The sequence below is a fragment of the Protopterus annectens genome, chromosome 6.part0, assembly GCF_019279795.1.
Source record: "Protopterus annectens isolate FY-2018-M chromosome 6.part0, PAN1.0, whole genome shotgun sequence".
NCBI lineage: Eukaryota > Metazoa > Chordata > Ceratodontiformes > Protopteridae > Protopterus > Protopterus annectens.
The window spans coordinates 1,820,582,508-1,820,608,364 of NC_056737.1; the positions used below are offsets into that span (position 1 = coordinate 1,820,582,508).

Consider the following 25,857-nt stretch of genomic DNA (forward strand, 5'->3'; position numbering starts at 1 on the left):
TTCCCCACTCTGATATATCCTGCTCAATCTGCATGGGATTCAACCCCCCCCCATTGATCGACAGGAGGAACAAGTTGATCCTCAGGGGCCCCCTTCCTCCGCCTTCTTCAGCGGCCCCTGCTTCAGCTTCCACCTGTACTGCAGCTTCCTATGCCTCCGGCCCCTGGGCTCAACCTCCCACTTCGAGGTCCAGGGATGGGGAGAAGCATAAGCACAAGCACCGAGACTGGCCCAGGAAGCGGTCCCCCGACCGGTCTTCCACAGCCAAACCGGCTAAATCTCGCCCGGCTGCCAGCTCGGGCTCCCTTCTGCTCCAACCGCCATGCTGTTCCCTAGAGTTGGTGGTTTCTCAGAGCTGATCCCCTTTATTGGCCTCTCTCCCGCACCTCTCCAGGCCAGTTTCCATGGCTGCTTCCTCCTCCTGGTCCACCTGCAGCCTTTCTGAAGTCGAGGTGGGTAGGATGATGCAGAAATTCATCCGGACCCAGATCCAGATAGGAGACTTGCCTGCCCCCTTCCCCTCCAGGGCTGGGGGTATGCAGTCCACCTTTATGCCCATTACTCCTTCTCCAATCCAATCCCTGGTTTCATAGTTCTTAGGTCCGAGGCCCCTTGGCGTCAAGGGGTCAGTGCCGATGGTACCTAGTGCTTTGACACCATTTCCCTGAGCGGCTTGGCTCCAACTAGCTCGGAGCCGTAGCCTCAGCCCTGTATCTGAGGGGGTGGTGTCAGCTCCAGGGCTTTCGGAGTCGGCCCTTCCACTCAGAGTCTCAGTGCCAGGAGGCTTGGGTCTGGCTCCCCCATTGATGCAGAGAGTTACGGACCCGATCTTGGTCCCAGCTTCTGGGATTTGTTCTCCTTCTACTTTCAATGTGGTGGAGAGGGTCCTCTCAGATCCATCGAGACCCTTGAGGCTATTGTCCTTGGAGTCTGTCCTGGCTGTTGCCTCTTTGCCCCAGAAAGTTCCCCCTTAGGAACAGCCAGATGTTTCCGAGTCCTCCCCAGAGACACCCCCCCCCCCCTGAGCAACCTCCTCAGAAACCTCTTCACTGGAGTCCCTCACAGAAGACGCCACTTTAGAAGAATGGGAGGGTTCCCCTCGGTCACCCCCCTGAAGATGTTTCCATTGGAGACATTGTGGAAATCCTTCACTCACCAGCATGGGGAGTGGTCTGCCTAAAACCCCAACCCAGATGAGTTAGTATTTCTGGAGGCATTTGGCACAAGATCCTCTACCTCTTTGGTGTCCCATTCCAGCAGATCCACTGGTGGATTTAGTGACATCTCGGGCATGGAAGGAGCCCATTCCAAAATGCCCTGACAGGATTTTGAGTGCACCATTGGAGAAGCCACACTGGTCCAAAGGGTCCCCAGTTGATGCCATGGTGGTGGTGGCAGCCACGAAGAAGGAGCTTGCTCAGGGTGGACTGTTTTGAAAAGCAGGTTTATGCTTCAGCCATGATCGCTGTACATGCGCTAAACTATGTAGCACATGTGATCAGACTTCAACGAGACCTGGTCAAGGAGGTAGCTGAGTCTGCCCCAGGGTCCATGTCTGCAGAGGAGCAGAAGGTGTTCTCCTCCTGTATGTCCACCCTCACTTCTGTTTCCAGCACTTCTATTCATCTCCTGCCCCACGCTACCATAGGCATCACTAGAGCAGCCGGTACAGGCATTACACTTGGCCCCAGCTTTATACATTCTCGGAGCCCTTCAAAGCGTCTTTCACCAGTACCTCGTATGAAGGTTCCACTCTTTTAGGAAAGACTATAAGAGACACATTGGTCCAGAGCGAGAAAGACGGGAAGACCTTGTCTGTCTTCAGGATCCACTTATGAGCCTTTCAATGATACTTTTCCCGGATTCAGAGAGGAGCGAAGAAGACGTGGTTCTGGAAGTCTCAGGGCTTTTCCCATGACGCTCAGGACTTGCAATCCCCCAGAGACAGAGGTGAATATGACAGACACCGCCCTCATGGCAGAGGGGGGGCCTGAGGAACCAGGGGTCTCAGGATTCAATCTCGGACAGACCCGTGCAGCAGCCCTGAAGGGTTGCCTGACTGCTTGTCTCTGGAGGCAGTTGGGGGACATCTCTCTCTACATCCAATAGCTTGGGAGTCAATTACAAACGATTGTTGGGTGTTGCAAATCATATCCAGAGGATACTCAATCCACTTCATTCACAGGCTACTCCCGCCCAAACATCTCCCGGACGTTCCCACACACGCAAAGGGAGGAAGCAGAACAGAAAATCTCCAAGCTGCTTGAAAAACGAGTCATCCAGCCCATCCCCCCAGACTAGTCTGGATTAGGCATCCATTCCAGGTTCTTTTTAGTGCCAAAGATTATGGGGGACTTGAGACCCATTCTGGATCTTTCAACCCTAAACCTGTCAGTTGCCAAGACAAAGTTCTGGATAGTTACTCTCCAATCTATTTTGCCTTTTCTGCAGAAAAGTGGCTGGATCTGCTCGGTGGACATCCAGGATGCATACTATCACATCAGAATGGACAAGCACTCTTGGAAGTTCCTCTGCTTTCACCTAGGAGAGTCAATCACTACCAATTTAGAGCACTACCCTTTGGTCTCACCAGCACCCCCAGGGTGTTTACCAAAGTGATGGCAGTGGTGGCGGCGGCTCACCTGTGGCTACAGGGGTTGCAGGTCTTCCCCTACTTGGACAATTGGCTCCTCTCTGCCCCCACCAAGCATCACCTCTACCAAGCCAGAAATTTCCTTTTTCAAACTGCCCATCAGTTGGACATAACCAGAAATCTCAACAAGTCCCTATTTGATCCGGTTCAGACTGTAGACTTTATTGGAGCTCAGTTGGACACCATTCAGAGCAAGATTTTTCTGACCCCAGACAGACTTCAGTCCCTTAGACATCATGTGTTGTACATTGTTCAGACCTAGTATCCCCCTACAGAATCAGTTCTTTGGGCATTGGGGTCCATGGCAGCCATGATCACCCTCATGCCCATGGCTCTTCTGCATATGTGGGTTCTCCAATGGACCTTAGTGGTCCAGTGGTCCTTACTAGATCTAACATTGTCCCATCCAGTTTGTGTGTCTCGAGCCTGCAGGGATTCGCTCCTCTGGTAGCTTCAATCCCCAGATCTCCTTCTGGGTTGTCTCTCTATCTTCCCAGCCCCCGGTGACCACAGACACTGCTTTTCTCGGGTTGGGGGGCACTGCATGGGAAGGACAGTCCTTGGCATGTGGTCCTTCTTGGAGACCAAACTACATATTAACATCCTGGAAATGAAGGCAGTGTTGGTTTTGTTGCAAGCTCTTCATGCCCATCTTCCCCTTGGGACGATTGCTATCCAGACAGACAACATGTCTGTAGTCTGGTACATCAACAAACAGGGGAAAACAGGTCTTACTCCCTGAGATTGTGGGAGTGGGTGATCTCCACTGGCCATTTTCTGATGCCAATTCACATTCCGGGGAAGTCCAACATTCTGATGGACAGGCTCAGCAATCTATTCTGATGCCTTAGGAGTGGTCTCTGAATCCTTCAATAGTGGAACAGATCTTCTTAAACTGGGGTTGGCCTTGCTGCTTTCTCTTCACCTCTCCTTCCAACATGAAGTCCAGCGAGTATTTTGCTCTGAACCCCCCCTCTGGGGGGGGTCCCCAGAGATGCTCTGGTTCATGCTTGGCCTTCTAATCTTTTCTATACTTATCCTCCACTTCCCCTCATCCCGAAGTTCATTCAGAAAGCTTGATGGCTGGAAAGTTTAGTGATCCTCATTGCCCCCTTCTAGCCTTGCCAAGTATGGTTTCCGTCTCTATGGTCTCATGTACTGTGTCCTCCTTGGACGTTAGATCCGGTGCCAGATGTGATCTTGCATTGCTCAGGGATCCCACACCCAGATTTAGTCAGGCTGAAGTTCACAGCTTGGCTGCTCCATTTCCAGTAGTAGTTAGGACTTCTGGGCTGTCTTCTCCGATTAAGAAGATTTTGGTAGCAGCTCATAAATCGTTCACTAGGAAAGTTTACTCCAGTAAGTGGAAACGTTTTTCAATGTGGGCATCCCAACATGATTTAAATGCTTTCACTGCTCCAGTTCCTGCTTCCTGGAATTTCTGGCAGATATTTTTCATCAGGGTGATAACTTTTCCACGGTTAAGGTACAGCTGGCAGCTATCTCCAGTTTTCATATAGGAGACAAGTCGGCTCCCCTAGCTTCAACCAAGCTTTGTAAAGTCTTTTTGAAAGGTAGCTTTTTACTTGGACTCCAATCAAGGACCCTACACGTCCCTTTGGGATCTTACTTCAGTTCCACAAGCCTTGGTTTCTTCCCCCTTTGTGCCTGCAACTACAGTGGATTTGCAATTTCTGTCTTGGAAGACAGCTTTTCTGGTCACTATTACCTTGGCCAAACGAGTGTCGGAGATTCGGGCCTCATCTGTTAAGCTTCCTTATATGGTGTTCCGTAAAGCTAGGGTATCCTTACACATGAATCCTTCCTTTCTCCTGAAAGTGGCTTCGGAATCCAACATTAATCAGGTTATCAATCTCCCTGTTTTCTTCCCCAACTTTCAGAATAAGGGGGAAGAGTAAATTGCACTTGCTTGAGATTCATAGGCAATTGCGCTTTTATCTGCATAGAACAAAGTCCTTCCACAAGTCTGATCAACTTTTTGTTTCCTTTTCTAAGCCTTTCTTAGGGAAACCAGTGTCAAAGGTGACTATTGCTCATTGCATCTCTCAGTGCATCATCTTCTTCTTCTTTCAGTGCATAATTCAGGCATATACAGCCAATGGTTTATCACCACCAGGTAAAATTAAGGCACACTCTACTAGGTCTATGGCTACTTCAGTGGCCTTTTGGTTTAGGGTATCCTTGGATGATACATTTTCTGCAGCTACTTAGGCATCTTCGCACACGTTCATTTCCCAGTATAAGTTGGATCTCCTGTCCAGAAGCAGGGAATCCTTTGGCTCTGCCATGCTTCGGAATATCCTTCCATGAGGACCTCCCAGAGTCTTGTGGTAGCTGGGGACTCTGGCCACCAGGTTGAAGAGCAAATGAAAACAACAACTTCGGATAAAGAGGTTATGTACTCACCATAAAGTTCCATCTGAGTTGTTACTTTTCATTTGTCTTCAACCTTCCCATCCTCCTTCCCCCTACCTTTTGCAGGCTGTGTGGTGCACTGGGTGGATGAGACATAGCCCTTACCATGGCAAGCGTTTGTCTTTCCTGTAGTGCTTTCAAGGTACTATTATCAAGGTGTTAGACTTTTGGCTTGGTCAGGGTGTTATGGTCAGCAGTAAACTCGATCTGAGGGGAGGAGGGAGACAGGGGCATTATGGGTAGGGGAGGAGCTTGGAGCTCAGATCTGATGCTAGAAAATGCGGCCGAGTCGGATCCGTGCCAGATCCAAGTTCCCACAGGTTGAAGACAAATGAAATGCAACAACTCAGATGGGACATTATAGTGAGTACATAACTTATTTTTTAATGTTAATATTCTTTTTATAAACAAAGAAAGGCTGTTTACCTAGGATATCAAGTAGATCTCTATTCCTTTCTTTAATCTTCCAGTTATTAGATACAATATTTCTTATGTCAGAACTATCTGCAGACATTTCTGTGGCATATCTAGCTCTAGCTGTTTCCTCTGTAGAATTTACTTTATCTTTCTGCTGAAACCCTTTATCTAAGATGGGTTTAGATTGTTCAGACCTCTTGGAAATGATTTTCTGGGCATTTTTTAACATGTCTACTCTATAGCCTCTTTCTAAACAAGGCAGTAATAAAGTTTACCTCTTCTAAAAAGTCATTATCTTCACTTGTCATCCTAGAGGTTCTTATAAACTGTCCTCTGGGTATGTTGTTTTTTATAAAGTTAGGATGATTACTTCTGTGGTGAAAACTGTTGGAAAAGGTACTCTTACGATGGATTTTACTTAAAAATGTATTGTTACTAGTGTCCAAATTTAAATGTGCATCTAGAAAACTGAGTGTGCATCCTTCACCTCCTAATACAAATTTTAAGAAATTGGAACTATTATTAATACTGGCTAAGATGTGATTGGTGTTACTGAGTTCTAGTGAATCTTTGCTTGTAATAAAAAATAAATCATTGACAAACCGCCGATAAAAAAACTATGTTTTAGCAAAATCTAGTTTACTCAAAATTTCTCTTTCCCATCAGCCTACTACTAAGCTGGCAAAGGCTGGAGCTACTGAGGATCCCATAGCTACCCTCTTAGTTGTTTATAATATCTATGATTAAACAAAAATAAATTATTTTCTAGTACTATTTCTAAGAGGGAGCAGTATAATTCAACAAGAGAAGTATCTGTATACTTGTTTAGATATAATTTAATACATTCAATACCTTTTTGTTGGGTTATTGAGGTAAAGAGAGTAATGTCTTTCGGCTTTTCCCGGTTAGGGGTAGCCACAGTGGAACTCTGGTCCGCTAATGATTGGCAGTGGATTTTTACGATGCCGAGTTGCCAGCCCGATGCCCAACCTTCAAAGAAGACAAACCCATTCATGCATGCACCTACCTGCATGTCTTTAATCTCACTCAACCGTGGGGAGGACATGCAGACTCCACACAGAAGGCGCTCCAGCCCAGAATTGAATGGGAGAACCTCTTGCTGTGAGGCGACAACGCTTAACCACTGCACCACCACGGCATACTATTGAGGTAAAGAAAGGGTGTCCACAAAGAGAAGCCAGCAGCCAAATAGGATCCAGTGAAAAAATATAATTTATTGTGAAAACAGCATCAAAAAATAGCTCAGACCGGTTTCGGCTGGCAAACCACACACAGCCACAGCCTTCCTCAGTGACAATAAAAAACTAAAATGATGCATTTAAATAGTGGCAAGATCACGTCCTATTGGTTCAATTAAAATTGCTCGTTTAGTCCAGGTGCAAACAAAGCACCTAGCTTAGTAATCCATTTCTTTTCCTTGGAATCTAACAATGAATGCCAACCTGTTTTATTAAATCTTGTACCCTTAATTAAATCAATAATCATAAAAGAAAATTTAGCAGTGTGATGTTTGGTGGTGTGTTTATATAAAGCATTGTTAATCTTCTTATTTTTAATATTGCTCAGGTGTTCAGAAATACGCAGTCTTAAGGGCTGAGAAGTTTGGCCAACATAAAATGAACCACAACTACATGTTGCCAGATAAATTAACCATTCACTACTACAATTTGCAAAAAATGATAGTTCATAAACTTTGGAACAATTCCTGCTTGTGAATTCATTTGATTTAAAAATTTTGTCACAGTTACTACAGTCACCACATGGGAAACAACCCACTAACTTTTCACCAGTCAAAGTAGTTTGTACTGAATCAGTACTATTGGTAAAGTGTGTGTGTTTATAATGATTGAAATATGAAGCCAAGTTTTTACCTTTTCGAAATGAAAATAAACATTTTTCAGGTAATACATCTGATAATTCAGGAATGTTGGACAAAATGTTCCAATTTCTCTGAACACTGTCCATAAGTAAATTTGAGTTTCTAGCATAAGTTGTAACAAACCTTAATGGCTGTACAGTTCTCTGATCTTTGGCTTTGTATTGGAGAAAATCCTCTCTGGGTAAAGAATTTACCCAATTACTAGCAGCAAGAACGTGTCCCATCGGATAGCCCCTGTCACAAAATCTATTAATTAAATCACGTCTGTCTTGCTGAAAGACATCATGCTAGGAACATATACGTTTTAAATGTATAAATTGTGACTTGGGTATGTTTTTGGCAATATGCGGTGGATGAAAACTGGAGGCGTGGAGGACTGTGTTGTATTCTGGATATTTTCTGAATACCTGAGTACTAAGGGTATGATCTTGTTGTCTAGTAATCAGGACATCAAGAAACGTAATTGTTTCAGCATGATAATTGACAGTGAACTCAATACCCCATATATTATCATTCAAGTATGAAACAAATTCAGTTAAGTATTCAACATCAGCCCTCCACACCATCCAGCAATCATCCAAATACCGCCTCCAAATATCAATTTCTGGCAAAAAGATGTTGTGACTAGTGTTGTAAATGATATGTTCCTCTATGTATGCCATAAAAAGGTCAGCATAAATGGGAGCAAAAGATGCTCCCATTGCTGTACCTTTGATTTGCCAAAAACAAATGTCTCTGTAAAAAAAGACATTGCTGGTTAGAACAAGTTCTACCAAGCCAACAAGAAAAGAATTAAAATCCTCTTCATAAATGCGGGCAATTTTAAGCCAATAAGCTAAAGCCTCCAATCCTGCTGAATGTGGTATATTTGTGTACAAAGAACTAACGTCCAATGTGCACATCAACCAACCAGATTCCAATTGTGCCTCAGATGTAATCTGTAAGAATTCTGTTGTATCTTGTAGTCAAGAACGAACATGGGTCAACAAAGGCTTGAGGTGTTTGGTTAGGAACAAGGATAATGGTTCTGTGAGGTAACCCCTGCCAGAAACAATGGGTCTACCCGGTGGATGTACAGGGTCTTTGTGAATTTTAGGAAGGAAGTAGATGTATTGGTTGATAGGGTCATTAATTGTCAATTGTAAAGTGGAACTAGTTATGAGGCCAGTGTCCCTAGCAATGGTCATGAATTCATCAATTTGTTGCTTGAATCTATGCGTAGGATTAAGACACATTTCAGCATAGTGTCTTTTATTGGATAGTTGTCTCATAGCCTCCTTGTCATAGTCCGACCAATTCATGACCACTACAGCCCCGCCCTTGTCCGCTGAGATAATAACCAGATCCTTGTTTTGTTGTAATTCCTCAATGGCTTGTTTCTCCCTAAGTGATAAATTGTTAGATTTAAAACGAGTCTCCGAACTATAAAAGTGTAGATCTTTGAGAATCATGTTCTGAAATAAATGTACAACAGGATGCATTGGTGGAAGATACTTGGATTTATGATAAATAAATTTGTTTTGATCATAACTTGTATCCCCATCCCCAAACTGTAATTTCAGATTTACACTTCTACAGAAAGACAATACGTCCTGAACCAAATGATCTTCAGAAGTAACAAAACCAGGGATGAAATTTAAGTCTTTATTGAGAACGGCCAGCTGTATTGATGACAAGGTGAAATCAGACAAGTTAAGAACATTTGAATTTTCAATGCTTACTTCTGTGTTACCATTTGTAACAGACCCTGAATATCCTCTACTCTTTTTGTGTTTCCTGCCTCCACGCTTATACTTCCCCCCTAAAGGGGTAAAACCCTGTATTCTTTTGGGGTTAGGGAGATCCGATGCTGGCTGCATGTCACTGTCTGTAAATGAAGACAGATCAGTGGATGAGCCATCAGTATTATTTTTGTTCCGTAAAATCGATCTGGGTCTCTTCCTTCTGGGTGTTTTACCTGGGTAAGGGTTAAAACGAACTTGTTTAGATGGAAAACTGAAAGGGTTGGATCCTTGATAATCATTTAAATCACGGTTAAATAAGAAGATCAACAATGCTTTATATAAACACACCACCAAACATCACACTGCTAAATTTTCTTTTATGATTATTGATTTAATTAAGGGTACAAGATTTAATAAAACAGGTTGGCATTCATTGTTAGATTCCAAGGAAAAGAAATGGATTACTAAGCTAGGTGCTTTGTTTGCACCTGGACTAAACGAGCAATTTTAATTGAACCAATAGGATGTGATCTTGTCACTATTTAAATGCATCATTTTAGTTTTTTATTGTCACTGAGGAAGGCTGTGTGTGGTTTGCCAGCCGAAACCGGTCTGAGCTATTTTTTGATGCTGTTTTCATAATAAATTATATTTTTTCACTGGATCCTATTTAGTTGCTGGCTTCTCTTTGTGGACATTTGTGGCTGTTGCCGGGCAACTTTCCTACGTGCAGGAGTTATTTTTTGATTGGTAAAGAAAGGGTACCACATCTAAAGTTTAATTAAGATTGTAACTGTTAAACATGGAAGAACTTCTGTGGACTTTACAGAGGTGCTAGAGATTCCCAACAATATATTTTGTGAGTTGTGTTTAATAAGCCTGGTGGGAGGCTCGTATTCTCTCATATCCTGTTGATACTACACCTTTCATTTACTAGTAAAATTGAAGTAAGAAAAGATGAAGTTTTGAAGAAAATCACAGTTTTCAATAGATTATTTTTTCTCTGGCGTACAGAAGGATGTTCCATTTTACTGTCTAGTTTGGTGGTGTTAATGCACTTGTCTGAACATTTTATTTGTAATTGGCATTATAACTCCTCTTTTAAATGCAGGCGCTTTCATTGTTGTGCACCACAACAGCAGTACACAAATAGCCTTTATTAAGAGAATGTGGGTATAGTATTCACAGTGCTCTTTTGCTTTGGTCTGATTAAGACCGGTCAGCAAAAGTCCTGTAAAATCCTTGCACTTGATGGCCATTGCTCTATGGATGATCTGATGAAAGATATTTCTCTGACAGAACTAGTGCAATGTAAAAATCTAACTATAGCAGCAGCAACTGTGTAAGTTTTTCATTGGTATTCTTTCAGTGAGAACTACATTTTCATGATTGCATTTTGAAGTGCATAATTTTCTGTCTGCCATACTCTGTGCTGCTGTTCTTTTCCACAATGTTATCCATGTACAAAAAAAATAGAAATGTACACTTGCTCTTTTATAGACACTGATTAAGATGTCACCAACATCTATGAAGATAACGTTTAGACAGCTGAAGGAGGGAGCTACCTTGAGCCTAAAAGACGCATTCGCTATGGAATATAGACTGAGCCAGGCATGCATGGTACGTTGTTCAGTGTAAAATGTTTACTGCTTTATAGAACAGCTAGAATAGTAGATTCACTGTAAGTAGTGTTACTTCAGTAAACTTTTGTAGAGTGCTGGTTATGCCACTTTGTTTCATATGGTTACATGAAGCATGAAATATAAAGATACGTTTCCATTACAGAAAAATGTCATTGCAGAACAGCAGGTATTCCTTGCAAATTAGCTGTAGGCATGTGTTCATTTTCATCAGCGTCTCTATAATGGTATATATTTTACATTATACAATGACTCCCTATTAATATTCGAAAACATGCACAATGATTGGCCCAGGACAACTAACGTGCCCGTTGTAAATCCCACAATATACCAACGGAAAAAGGTCCGGTCGCCTGGACTTTTTTCCATTGGTATAAAGTGCCCCCAAACTTTTTTTTTTTAACAATTAAAAAAAAAGAGAGAGAGAGAAAATGGAGCAACAGAGACTTTCTTTTCTCTGTTGCATCCGTTTCAAAGCATTGATGTACTGGGTATGCATGGGAACACAAGTCCCATACGCATGCGCAGTACATCAAAAATGAAGAAGCAGTATACCACAACCGGCTGAAGAACAGTAATCCGCCGTTATACAAAGACATTATTTTTTCTTAAATAATCTCATTGTATAATAGCAATAACCAACTCCCTGGTTGTGGTATATTGAAGATTTACCTATGGTTGCCTTTGTTTAATCACTCGGGTTTCGCCCTCGTGAATTTAAACCACACCAACTGTTGGTAAATCTTCAATATACCACACCATGTCGTCGGTTATTACTTAAGTAGCATATTGTAGGACTAGTAGAGGGTAAATTTATTTTTGTTGAGTGCCCTGTGACAAAGTTGATTTGTAGCCTTATAAAATGATTATGGGTTAGAACTCAGAATGTAACAAAAGTGTTACACACCCAAGTCTTCAAAGGACTCCTTCACTAAAATAAACACTAGACAAGAGGGGATAAAGCCTTGCTAGGGCCCTGGTGATCCAAGTTCAAACTGAGTTCTGTGCAGGTCATAACACAGGCAAGATGGCTGGAGATGTCTTAGGCGAGGGGCAAGTTCACACACTTGGGGCACACTTACACAGTTCAGTTTCTCTGATGGAGACTGGTGGAAGTAGTCACTCAGTGTTGTATAAGAGATTGGACATCATATTGGCATCAGACCCTTGCAGAAGTGAGAGTTATCTAGCACTGACATGCATTGCACATAGCCTCAAGTACTTCTTTGGCAGCAGTACATTGGTGCCCCGAGATGTGTCAGTTTCCTCACTGGCCCTAAATATTGATTGGAATAAATTCAGGGAAAGGACAAAGTATTTAGCAGAAGTGGTAATCGAGGTGAGGCACCAGGAGATGATAGGGATTTGTGAGGGAGCCAAAAAGAGCTCAAAACAAGGAAAGAAAAAAAAAACAGAACTGCTATTAATATATTGAACTGTTCAATTACCTGATCTTCTCAGTTCTGAAAAAAAAAGTAATTATGATTTTATCATATTTGAAGAAGTGTTTTTGGCAGAATTCTGTGTACTGAATTCAGCCATTTCTGTTTCAGCAAAAGTGGCTTTATTGAACAAACCTTTCAAAGCTGATGCAGACCTCAGGCCATTAATAAATGTATTAGTAAGGCTGTATAATAAAACATAACTTCTGTATTTTAGATAACTGCATTCTATATAGTTATTATGTCAGTGCCACTTTCTCAGCAAGTAGTACACTTCCCTTTGGTGCTGGAAGACTAGAAGCCTGTGAGTTCTGTTCCCATCACAGATGATTGGATTTGTTTTCTATTACTTCCACTTCAATGCAAAATTGGGGGTGTTGTGCTCCTTCGGATTAGATGTTAAACTAAGGTCCCAGCTGCCTGAGTTGGTTGTAGCTGAGGTTAATGTAAAAGATCCCACAGCAATTATCAAATAGTGTAGGGGTCATTTATTTAATAACAACATAGTCCTATAAAATAATCAGATTTTTCACTTATTCCAGGTAAGTAATACAAAACTAATTTTATATTTTCCTATCATCCTGTCTTTTTGAAACAAGCAGTACTTTATTTTTTCAAAATCTCATTTTCATTCTGTATTTTATTAAATAGCACCTATTTTGTTCTAGCATTGTATATATTCAGAATAATGGTCAGACATACTGTGTTCAGCTTGTCAACTAAAATCTTTGTATAGTCATGATAATGTGGATAAAATCCAAAATGAAGGGACCAGCACTCAAAGGCAACAAATAAAAACTATATTTATTATATTTATTAGATTGTATAAACAACCTAATTATGTTACACAAACCGGTTTCGGCTAACACAGCCTTTCTCAATGTGACTTATCCAAAAAATATCAATTCAGCCCATAATGCATCCAGCTACTCAATTTATACTCACTTCTTAAATTGGTATGTTCCTTTTAGTAATTCTTACTGCTTAACTGCTCAAAGTACAGCACTGTTACATAAATAGATTCACAAAAATTACTTATTTTATCCAATAATATATGGTATAAATATTACCAAATTATACAACATGTGAATTATAGTCATTAAAATAGTGAAATCTATTTCATGCAGCTAATGTTTGATATAGATTATGTTTTATTAGGGAAAACCAAATTATATCAAAAGATTAGAATTGTTAAATATATATTCTAACTGACAATTATGTGCCTATTTTACATAGTAATGGGGTCCTACTAACTGTTGTTATAGTTATTGTAAAAATTGAAAATTGTTGGTGTTTCTGGGAAACAATACCAGATTAACTCAATGTAACTGTAGTGTGGGTGTAACCTGCCTAGCATTTATCCTTCATGTACATGATATTCATTGAGCCCAGGTTTAAAAAGAGCCCCAAGTGTGGTAATCCATCTTTGTTCCATGTTATTTAATCTGCTGTGCCACCCCATTTTAAAATTCCTATGTGATTGTATTCTATCAATAATAATAAACTGAAACGAGGCTGTGGTGTGTTGTCTCGTGTGTTTGTATAAGGCATTGGTTATTCGCCTATTTCTAATGGCACTTAAGTGCTCGCTAATTCTAATTCTCATTGGCCTAGATGTCTGGCCTACGTAGAACGCAGAGCATGAGCATTGTGCCAGATATATCACCCAATCTGAACTGCAGTTGCCAAAGATTTTAATATTAAAGATTTTTGATGTATTTCTGCTGGTAAATTCTTTAGTTTTCCACATATGTTGGCATAAACTGCAGTGTCCACATGGGTAACAGCCAACCAGTGTGTCTCCAAACAATGTGGTCTGGTGTTTTACACCAGGAAAATGACGTTTGTAATGTGCAAAATTTGACTGGATGGTTCGTCCTCTCCGATAGGAAAATATACAATTTTGAGGGAGAATATCTCGAAGTAATGAGTTGGATTGTAATGTACCCCAATGCTTATCCACAATTTGTCTGAACCATTTAATGTTATTACCATATGTAGTAACCAACCTAATCGGTTGTTTGGCTAACTGTAGCCCTTCTGTAGATCTATTATATTTAAGCAGATCATCACGACTTTTTTTGTCAATTTGTGCAGCTGTTTGATTGAGTCGATTTATGTTGTATCCTCTGTCTACAAATCTGGCGGTTAACTCAGTAGTTCTTTTAGAGTATTCTGTATTAGATGAACAAATTCTTTTTAAACGCATATATTGTGATTTTGGAATATTGGTGATGATGTGGCGGGGATGAGAACTTGTTGCATGCAGAATCGTGTTGTACTGCGGAAACTTCCGATGTATTGTTGTTGATAAGGTATGATCCGCAAGTCTATTAACTAAAACATCCAAAAACACAATTTCTGTATATCCAATATTGATCGTAAATTCTATATCCCATGGATTTTGGTTGAGATATGCCACAAATTTGGTAAGAATATCCTTACTACCCCGCCACACCAACCAGCAGTCATCTAAGTATCTCCGCCATATATCCATATGTTCCAAATAAATGTTTCGCTCACTGTCATAAATAAGATGTAGTTCCAAATATCCCATAAAAAGATCGGCATAAATGGGAGCAAAAGAGGCTCCCATTGCTGTCCCCTTAATTTGCCAATAAGGGATCCCTTCGAAGTAAAAGATGTTTTTTTTGTAAAACAAACTTAGTTAATTGAATAAGAAAGTTGTTAAATCCTGTTGAGTATAATTTTGATTCTGTTAACCAGTATGTTACAGCCTGTATGCCAGCTATATGTGGGATACTTGTATATAGTGATGTTACATCTAACGTGCACAAGAGCCAATTTTCCTCCAATTGTGAATCTTCAATAATATTCAAGAATTGTGTGGTATCTTGAATCCGGGATCTTACCATGGGCAGTAATGGTTTGAAATATTCAGTTAGAAAAGCAGATAAAGGCTCAGTTAAAGACCCATGACCTGACACTATGGGTCTTCCAGGAGGGTTATTTAAATCCTTGTGTGTCTTAGGTATTAAATAAAAAAACTGAGGCATAGGTTCTTGAACTTTGAGTTGATTTACCACTTTTGGTGTAATAATTTCTTCTTCCTCCGCTAAATCAAGAAATGAATCTATTTCTGATTTAAAATTGGAAGTAGGATCTATTATCATCTTGATATAAAATCTGGAATCAGATAGCTGTTTCATTGCCTCTGCCTTGTATTTGATATAATCCATGACAACAATGCCACCACCTTTATCTGCATTAGTTATGACAATATTTTTGTTTTGTTGTAGTTGTCTTAATGCTTCTCGTTCCTGTTGATTGAGATTGTTCCGTAAACTGTCCATATTTTTTGAAAAATGTAAATCCCTTAATACACACTCCTTAAATGTGGATACATATTTATCCATGGGGGGCATAAATGATGATTTGCCAAATTTAAAATCTGTAGATCTTTGAGAATTAGTGGTGTCTGAAAAGAATAGTTTTAGGTTAAGGTTTCTACAAAAATTATTAATATCTTCTACAAATGAATGTTCAGACACTGGTGCTGTGGGTACAAAATTTAGTCCTTTATTAAGTACATTATATTGACTTTCTGTTAATATAACTGATGAAATATTTAGGACATTATTTATTGTGTTGTGATTTGTTTGAGTAGTGTCTGTAGACTGGTTGTACCTCTTTCTGTGTTTATGCTTGTGCTTCCTGCCTCCTCTACGTGTCTGCCCCCTAAAGGGATGGACTGTTTTTTTTTTTTTTAGCCACTGGGGACGCCTGGTTGGAGGAAACATCTCCTTCCATGGTAGATGAATAATCATCATCAGTGGTGACCAGATTTCTATGGTCTTGTTTTTTTAGAATGGGTCTGGGTCGCTTCCTACCCCTAGAAGGTTTAAATGTGTCATCATTGAATCTTACATTTTTCATAGTGACAAAAGGTATACCTTGTTCATAATCTCCTAAATCCCGATTAAATTTATGTAGTTTCCTTTTCTTGAGATCTGTTTCAATATTCTCTAATTCCTTGGATAACTGTGTTAACTGGTCTAGATAATGAGTGGTCCCAGAAAAAGTTTCAACTTCAGAACAGGTTTTATGTAATTCTGAAGTAAGGGTCTCAATATTTCTTTCATAATACTTTATCAGGCAATCTATGAGTAACATTGATGCCTGGTGTTGTGCCTTGGCCCAATCTTGCCTTAATTCTTGGTCTATATTAGAAACAAGAGGTTGTAACTTAATACGAAGCCCTCTAGGAGTAATGTCTTTGATTTTATATGCTTTAAATGATTTTAAATGCCAAATGTTGGTCCTGAAAGCTTTCATTTGTCGTTGTAACTTGGTAAAGACCTGTATACATTTATCCTTTGAAATAATATTACTCTCATTCATAGGTGTATGGTCCAAATTAAGCCCAAAGGCTTCTAAGTTGTCCTTATCTGCAGACAGGCCTTTTAAAATATCATTTAAATCCATGTTTTGCATGATGATGTCCAAACTGTGCTACTAATCCGAATATTATATATTTTGATTTGTATTCTGAATGTATCCAAGATTATTTATAAAACAGTTTTTGATGTTTGATTGTCATTAAATCCGACCAAATTATTGTTGGACTTTTTTGTTTATTTGTTTTTCTTGGTGCAATATATACCATGTATTTGGGCACCACCAACCAAACCCTAGTAAAAAGGTTATTAATTTTAATATCCTTACTATAAGTGGAGTCAAGTTTGGTATAATCAAGTAACCGACCACCGTAAGGATAGATAAGCCCAAATTTTTATTAAATTCCAAAATTCCCTTACAATCAGTGGAACCACCCTGACTTCAGTGGTTATTCTGACAACTGCTAGTTGCAAATGCCACCGTAAGGAAGTTTGTTAGGTCTGATGTTATCTGATTTATTAGTTAAATCACTCACAGTATCTTATATTTTTTTTATTTTTTAAGATTTTGAGTGAAATTCACTCACTCCCAATTTTAAGGTCGGTTTAATTCCAATCACATATGTTAATAAACAAAATCTAGTGATAAAAAATCCAGCTTGGATACACCCAAAAATAGTGTTCTAATTCGTTATACATAAAATGTATTATGACTATATCTAGTATAAATGCACATTTGGTCCAACATCAATGCAAACTGTTAGATTTTATGAATATAAATCTGAAATTAATTATGTTGTAAATATGCTGAAAGAAAAGGCTTGCTTAAATGCAGAAACAAAGTTTAAGTAATATGTGATCAGCAGTCATACTAAATGACCATGGCTTGGAAAAGGAATCTGCTGAATGGACATTTTTCCCTTAAAGAACAATGGCATGTTATTCTGCATGGAAAAACAGGATAACAGATGTTTTTTATACAAAGATCCAAATAAAATACAGGATGTTCACACTGTCAGAAAAGCTGATCTCTGACAATGTGTTTTCTCAAAAATATGTTTTCTTCATAAAAAACAGGATATGCTTATCAGCATTGACATAAGAACACATGTTTCTATACACAGATTCAAATAGAATACAGGACAATGTGTTTCCTCAAAAATATGTTTTTCTACATGGACATCAGGACACTGTTACAGGATATTCACACTGTCAGAAAAGCTGGTCTCTTACAAGACATTGTTAAACAAGGAAGTTTAGTATTGTTTCTACAGGATAAGCAATTCTCCAAAATATGTTTAAAAAGACTATATAAAGAGCTGTATAAATCCAGTTGTTTAGGGATATGGTAGGAACACATTTGGTGTTCTGAGGTAAATGTTATATCTCTCACATCATCTGTACTATATGAGAAGTAAAGTTGGAACAGTACTTTTAAGCTGCAACGTTTGTCCAGTTTTATTTATTATAAAAGTTATTGGTTACTGCTCTTAAAGACAAGTGCTGCAAAGTATATTCTCTCATCAGTGTATATTCTGCAAGTTTCTGTATGCAACAGACTGTGAATGCAAATATAATCAGACTTTGAATTTTAGCAAGAATCCATCCAGGCAAGAAGCAAGAAGCAAGTAAGAGACATATAATATTTTTTCAATGGCGAGGCAGCTGAGTGACTAGCTCCATATAATTTTTCAATGGCAAGCTAGTCTGCATTTGAACCTACAATCTGCATTCAAACACAGGAGGAGTGATGGTAAGCCCTGCAGAGGGTCACTTCAGTTAAATTGCAGTAACTAACATTTGTACGTATGTGTCAATTCTGAACAGAAGTATTCCAGTTTATGCAGCTTGCAGTAGTAAAGTTTTTTTTAGACGTCTACAATCCGGAGTGAGACTAGTTCAAGAAATTCGCAGTGCCATAAATTCTTCAAGAAAAGAGGGATATCCACTAGCCCATCAGTCCACTGCCTGTTGTGCTTTCCCAGCTTCTCAAGTGACTTTGAAAAATTTCCAGCCATCTGCAATAGCAGCCTGATCACCTGTTTTCTTGCTAACTGGTAAGACTTTTTCTGTGTCACATATTTAGTGTGGATGATGTTAAAACAGTTTGTATATTCTTAAGAGAGTTTTATATTCTATATTCTTAAGACAGTTTGTATATTCATATATAGTTTCTGTATTCCTAGACAGGTTGTATATTACTAGATAGTATGAATATTATTTATAATTCATGCAGGAGTAAACCAAACTTTAGTAAATTGCTATGTTGGTATACACAGCACATTAGTAAATGTAAAACCTTATTAGGGCAGGTTGATAGTAAGGCATTATGCAAATGTATTACAATATTTGACTGGTATCTCAAAGAAAATCATGTGAAATATGACATATGTTTATTGTGTGATTCAACAAAACTGCATTTTGTGTATTATGTCATAAAAAAATATTGCATCATATTGCAAATATAAAAATAGACTGTAAAGACAGATCTGAAGAATTAACTAAGGGTAAAGTGTTTCCATTACATTCTGATGTTGAACAGTTATGTTCTGTCACCAGATGCAAAAGGTTTATTTCAGAGTTGCAACAACAGTCAAATCAGTTACTGATAGAAACTCTAGTACATTTTGTTACAAAGAAATGTAATAAACTTCTAAAAGACAGACACAATGAGTTCAGGAAACTTAGACAAGTTATACACACATCTTTTCAAAAGGGCATAGGAGTTTCAAATTCAGCAGAACAGCTTACTAAAAATGTCAGAAAGACCATACAATATTACAGGAAACTATTCAACTGCAGTTGCAGGATAAAGAAAATAAATTAGCTGAACTGACAAAGACTAAAAATTTCCTGCATACACAGTTAATCTGTGCAAAAGAAATATATTTTATAATATGTTTATGTTTTGAAAATGGTTAAACATACATGGTAGGATGATAGGGACAAATCATTCTTAAATGTTTTACTTTCATTCAGTTAAAGCAAGACATATATCAGTACTACAGTAAAGTAAAGTATATGAATGCCATTCATTAGCATAGTCAAAAGGTAAACAAAACTGTTCTAGTGTATAAAATTAAATAAAAATAGATGAGTAAAAATTTAAAGTCACAAGACATGACATGCTTGTATAAAGATATACAGATACAAGACAGACATGCGTGTATGCTCTTTTCATCTAGAGTACATTTGTTTACAATACACAAAAGCAAAAGGCAGACATTAGCAAATATAAATAATATAAATATAAATGTGTTGGTTAAACTAATATCTATTTTGTTTTTTACAATTTGTTTATAATTATATAGTAACACCAAACAGTTAAAGTTCTGAATTTTAAAAAGAAAATCACAGATGGCATTAGTCAAACAGTTTTTGTAAAATTAATGGCAGGACAGTTCAATAGTTAAATAAATAAATAATAAAAAATACTGAAATCCATGTAAGGTAATTGTAAAATGATGTCTATTTATGTTGTATAAATGCATAGTTATGCAAAACACAATCACATTAAAGGAAAAATGCTAAAAGAATTAACTATAGTTTACAGAGTATGAAATGTAAGCTCAGACCTTCCTAGACTGAATGAATAGTTACAGGAAATGCTGGAAAGATAAGATAAACAACAAGACTGATTGCCAGATAAGTAGCTTGAGTTTTTCTAAAGCATCATTGTTATTAAAACATAATTGTTAAAATGTTTACAGGCAACACTATTTAGTAATTGTCATAAAATGCCACAATTGTGCATAGATGTCACTGATAATCTGTTTGCAAGTAAATGTTAAAAGAGAAGAAAAAACTCAGTTGCATCAAGTACAGCCAGCAAATGGGCTATAGTATATATACAGTTCAAATCAATTGTGCAGGAGGGTGTAAATGCCTACTAGTGGTAGTAAACAGCAAAAGCTTTATAAAAAATTATCAAATCAGACAAAAGTTCATAATTTAATAAAATAAATGTATAACCATAGTGTTAGGCTGACATACATTCTATTTTCACAGCATAGGGCAGGTAAACAGTGCTGAAGTACTACAGGGGGAGGGGTACTTTCTCAGTTTTACACTGACTGTATAAGAGGGAGGGGCACTTTCTCAGTTTTACACTGACTGTATAAACAGACTGTGACAAGGGTCTGAAATAAAGCTACATAAAAATAAATAATAAGGGTCTAAAATAAAGCTACAGGAAAAAAAAAATATCTCATTCATTCTTGACAATACTCTTTTAGGTAGAGGGAAAAACAGGTATTAGTGTATTAGAAATATTGGTAAACTGGATTAAACCTGACAGGATAAGATATTTTACAAGTTGTTAATAGCTATCATAATGGTTATTATTGTATTGTTTAGTATTAAATTGTATTTACAACCTGTTAAACGTAAAGCTATACAAGAGATGGTTTAAAAAAACGAGATGGCTTAAAACTGATTACAGCTATACAAGAGAGAATAAAGATATGCAAAAATGCATAAATGTTTCTAATAGCAAGAACGGTCACTATTTTTAATAAGTTTTTGGCAAAACAATGTTGGTATAAAAAGCATGAATATTTTTAATAATTGTTGAGTATGTAGTTTAAAATAACATGACATATGCATTTGGTGTCAGTTCCACTAGATATTTCTAAAGAGACAAACATTTTCCAAGATTTTGCTTAATATTAATGTTATTAAATTTGTAAGATTAGACTAAATGTACTTTATAGTCATTGTATGTACAAATGCAGAAGAATTCAGTACAAATGAGATTAATGTCTAGTAATAAATATGTGTGAAAACCATATTAAATAAAAAATGGGTCCAGGGTACCTACTAGATTGAAATGCATGAATAGCAAACAGTCTGTGTAAATACATACTGTACAGGATACATTGTAATAAGTTCAAAAGTAATTTGTCAAGTTGTAATATCATTGGTTTTACCACAGGAAAATAACTGCTTTCAAATATTTATTATCTAAGCCCAGTTCAGTGTTTTACCAAGATGTTATTGAGCAGTTCAAAGACATGACCACAATGTTATGGTTAAAATGACATTGAAATTGTGTGTTTTCAGCAGTGTATAAATGCTTGCAGTAGCACATGGTTACTGTCTCTTATAGTTGGTTCAACAGTTGCAAAGAGTTAATGAAACAGTTCTAAGTCATAAATTAAATTCTGTGATTGCAAAAGAATAAATTGATCAAGTTAAAAAATAATAACATTAAAGCAGACACAGCTCATAACTGATGAAATATTTTCACAGAATGGTCTGCAAAAGAAAAAGTTATTAAATACATTCAGTTTTGGTAGTAATACTTTAATATCATTGTATTAACTATGTAAAATTGCATTTTGATTTGTTGTATCAAACTAAAGGTTTGTTTCTTGTGTTTTCTATATAAAATGTTTTGAGTATGTTTAAAAACAGAGGGAATTGTTAGATTTTATGAATATAAATCTGAAATTAATTATGTTGTAAATATGCTGAAAGAAAAGGCTTGCTTAAATGCAGAAACAAAGTTTAAGTAATATGTGATCAGCAGTCATACTAAATGACCATGGCTTGGAAAAGGAATCTGCTGAATGGACATTTTTTCCTTAAAGAACAATGGCATGTTATTCTGCATGGAAAAACAGGATAACAGATGTTTTTATACAAAGATCCAAATAAAATACAGGATGTTCACACTGTCAGAAAAGCTGATCTCTGACAATGTGTTTTCTCAAAAATATGTTTTTCTTCATAAAACAGGATATGCTTATCAGCATTGACATAAGAACACATGTTTCTATACACAGATTCAAATAGAATACAGGACAATGTGTTTCCTCAAAAATATGTTTTTCTACATGGACATCAGGACACTGTTACAGGATATTCACACTGTCAGAAAAGCTGGTCTCTTACAAGACATTGTTAAACAAGGAAGTTTAGTATTGTTTCTACAGGATAAGCAATTCTCCAAAATATGTTTAAAAAGACTATATAAAGAGCTGTATAAATCCAGTTGTTTAGGGATATGGTAGGAACACATTTGGTGTTCTGAGGTAAATGTTATATCTCTCACATCATCTGTACTATATGAGAAGTAAAGTTGGAACAGTACTTTTAAGCTGCAACGTTTGTCCAGTTTTATTTATTATAAAAGTTATTGGTTACTGCTCTTAAAGACAAGTGCTGCAAAGTATATTCTCTCATCAGTGTATATTCTGCAAGTTTCTGTATGCAACAGACTGTGAATGCAAATATAATCAGACTTTGAATTTTAGCAAGAATCCAGCCAGCAAGACTGAGTGTCATAAGAACACTGCAGATCCATCACACCAAGCAAGAAGCAAGTAAGAGACATATAATATTTTTTCACAAACCATCACACGGTATATTTGGCATTTGTGACCTACAGGTTCAACCCCTATTGTTTTATTCCCAAACAAATTAGGACCCTGGGTTTTAGTGTCAAAAAAATAGTAAATGAATAATATCCCCTTTATTTTTAGAGTAGGTATTTTATGTCCAGTGTCTTTAATAAAGTAAGGATATCTATATATGCCAATCATACAGTCTTAGTTAGTACTAAAGAAAGATAGTTCCTTCTTCATGACCAAAACTATTGGCATATATTTGTGAAAATTAGATACATTAAATGCAAGATAATGGTCTAACAAGAAATAACAAACTGCCTTTTCATTTAGACACTAATAAAAATGATGGATCCCACCAAAAATTATCAGAAAAAGTGAACTTAAGGCTTCAAGTATTACAACTAAATCACTCCCCTTTCGCCTTGAATAATATTGAACATTGTCTGTGATATGGAATCATTAAAGCATGAATACGAAAAGTATAAAAGTTTTTAAACACAGATCAATATATGTCAACAAAACCAAAGTGGCAATAATATTATTAATGCATTCTGATGCCCAAGCATATAGCCAACACCCTTCTACCAAACATATTTAGTGTGATTCTACACAGATTCCTCTAACCTTTAAACGTATGTTACTATAATGTCTAAGGTCAAAATAAGCTGTTATACTTGAATACAATATTAGAAAAGAAATAAAGAGCAAATGTTATTATTACAATATTATTCCAATTTTAACTAAATTCTAAATATAGAAAAGAAGTGTAATGCATCCATACACAATGAAAGAATGCGTCCTCTAACTAATATTAGTGAAGAACAGAACAAAAGGTTTTATGAACATTGTTAAGCATTTACATCTGTTAGTTGCAAATCTTTCTAGCGACCAGCCACTGTTTTATTTAGTTATTATAACTGACCAGTCCTGGTGCAACACCACTATATGTGGCAAACCATCTTAACTAACCACAAACTAACCCCAAACATAAGCTGCTAATATTTCTAGCCAAAAACGGCAAAGTTTATAACTTGAAAAAAAGAGTTCAAAGTGGCGCTTGCTTCTGGTCAAAAACAGTCATCATTGGCACCAAACACAAGTTGCTAATATTTTAGGCCAAAATCCGAACAGTTTATCATTGGAAAAAAAGTTCAAGATGGCCGCTTGCTTCTGATCGACGCAATGTAGACATGCAGAGTAAATAAAGATATCTTGCGAACCCCTGTAGAATGTAATCAGCCCTTATTCAGTTGTTATTTAAAGTCCCAAAATATCAAGAAACGTGATGGTATGCCAATTGTTTAGCTGAGTATAATAAAGCTGAACACATATTAAACTAAAACAGTGTACTCTTACTGTCTGGCGTCTTCACCAAAAAAATACTCAGGACCAACACGCAAGTTTACATCCAAAATAGTCATGTTGGATCCCAAACTTAATGGTTTATGAAAAAACAAACAAATTCCAAATATCCGCTTGCTTCTGGTTGCCGCTCGTGTAAAAATGCCAAAGTGTGGAAATTTAATACGAACCCCTGATATAGTCCGCTCTTATGTTCACATACCAGGATCCTAAACGAATAATTGTATTCTGGTTGCTGGACTGAATTTTACAAACCCAAATTATTTGGATAACGAAAACAATTGTTCTCCTGCTGCATTTTCTCTCTTTAATATGGACAATAATTTAACTGTTGGACATTTCAGAACATATGCTATATTGTCTCTTCTACTTTACGTTTGAAACAATATTTTATTCAGAGTTTGACATAACATATAACATTTGACTGGCAACTTATTTAAATTTAAAAGTCTTGTCTTTCTAATAGTGTTAAAAAATCTGCTCATTATTTATTTGTCTTTTGATAACCAGGAAAGTCCATCTGAGCCAGTGGCCCATTTTCAGTGCAGGCCCGGGGAGAAAAGCTCCTCAATATCTATCATCTGTTATCCACAGTAACTATAGTTTCACTTTACTTAAGTTTGCCCAACGTTATGTATAGAACCATCTTTCCATTATTCTTTCATAGAATGCTTTCCTGATGTTCTTCGTGTTTCACTGTTGCAGTCATCACATTTGGGTTATCTGCCTGCAGGTAGCCCCCAGCCGGCCTGAATACCAGTCTTGGATTTCTGTGTCGGATGCTGTCTCTTCTTGCATGACTTCAGGGGTATAAAACATGCAGTCGATGCCATTACATCAGTTTTTCTTGCCGTGAGGTGCCCGAAGCAGAAGCAGTTTGTAAGTGCCGGTTGGCCGACTCCTGAAATTTTCATTTTTGAATTTCAGAACCGAAGTCTTGAAAAAAGATAAGTACCCAGTTGGGGATCTTTTTTTTTCTTGCGCCAACAGATGTCAGTAAAAGTTAACAGTTGTCTTACCTGTGGAAAGCAAATACCTCATAAAGATTTTCATTCGTACTGCATCCCTTGCTTAGGCCCAGACCACAACGTCCCTCACTGTCGGTTTTGTGCCTTGTTCAACCCCCAAACTATTCGTCGTCGGGCTATCTTTGCAGCAAATTATTCATTAAGCCATCCGACTACCGATCTTCTGAAAAAATGTAAAGATAAAGACAGAGACAGACCACATAGGTCCAAAACTGCTGACAACGCTTCCATTAAGCTAGTCACCAGTCCGCCGGTACTCAGTGTGGCGCTTTCGCAGCCCCTGATACCCACTACCTCAGATGCGCAGGCCTCTACTGAGACCCATTCGGAGTCCGGTATGCCACGAGATACTTCTTTGACTATGGAACCTGCGGATAACTCTATCTTGGATGGGTCCGGAGCCGCTGTGCAGGCACCGGCTTCTGAGAGTGTATTCAGGCCTATAGACTTGCATTTTAAACCAACACTATCTTCTTCATCCAGGCCTAAAACTCGATACACGCCTGGAAAACCGACGTCCAAACCGCATGCTCAGGCCCATATGCCT

At 37.9% G+C, this 25,857-nt stretch overlaps 1 protein-coding gene across 1 annotated transcript in view; it reads left to right on the forward strand.

The window, feature by feature from the left end:
• HIBCH (3-hydroxyisobutyryl-CoA hydrolase) overlaps positions 1–25,857 on the forward strand; it is a 1,796,007-nt gene that overhangs the window by 1,510,561 nt on the left and 259,589 nt on the right. The window contains exon 9 of the mRNA XM_044073705.1: positions 10,631–10,750. Coding sequence (XP_043929640.1) covers positions 10,631–10,750 — 120 coding nt within the window. The remainder of the gene's footprint in view (positions 1–10,630; positions 10,751–25,857) is intronic.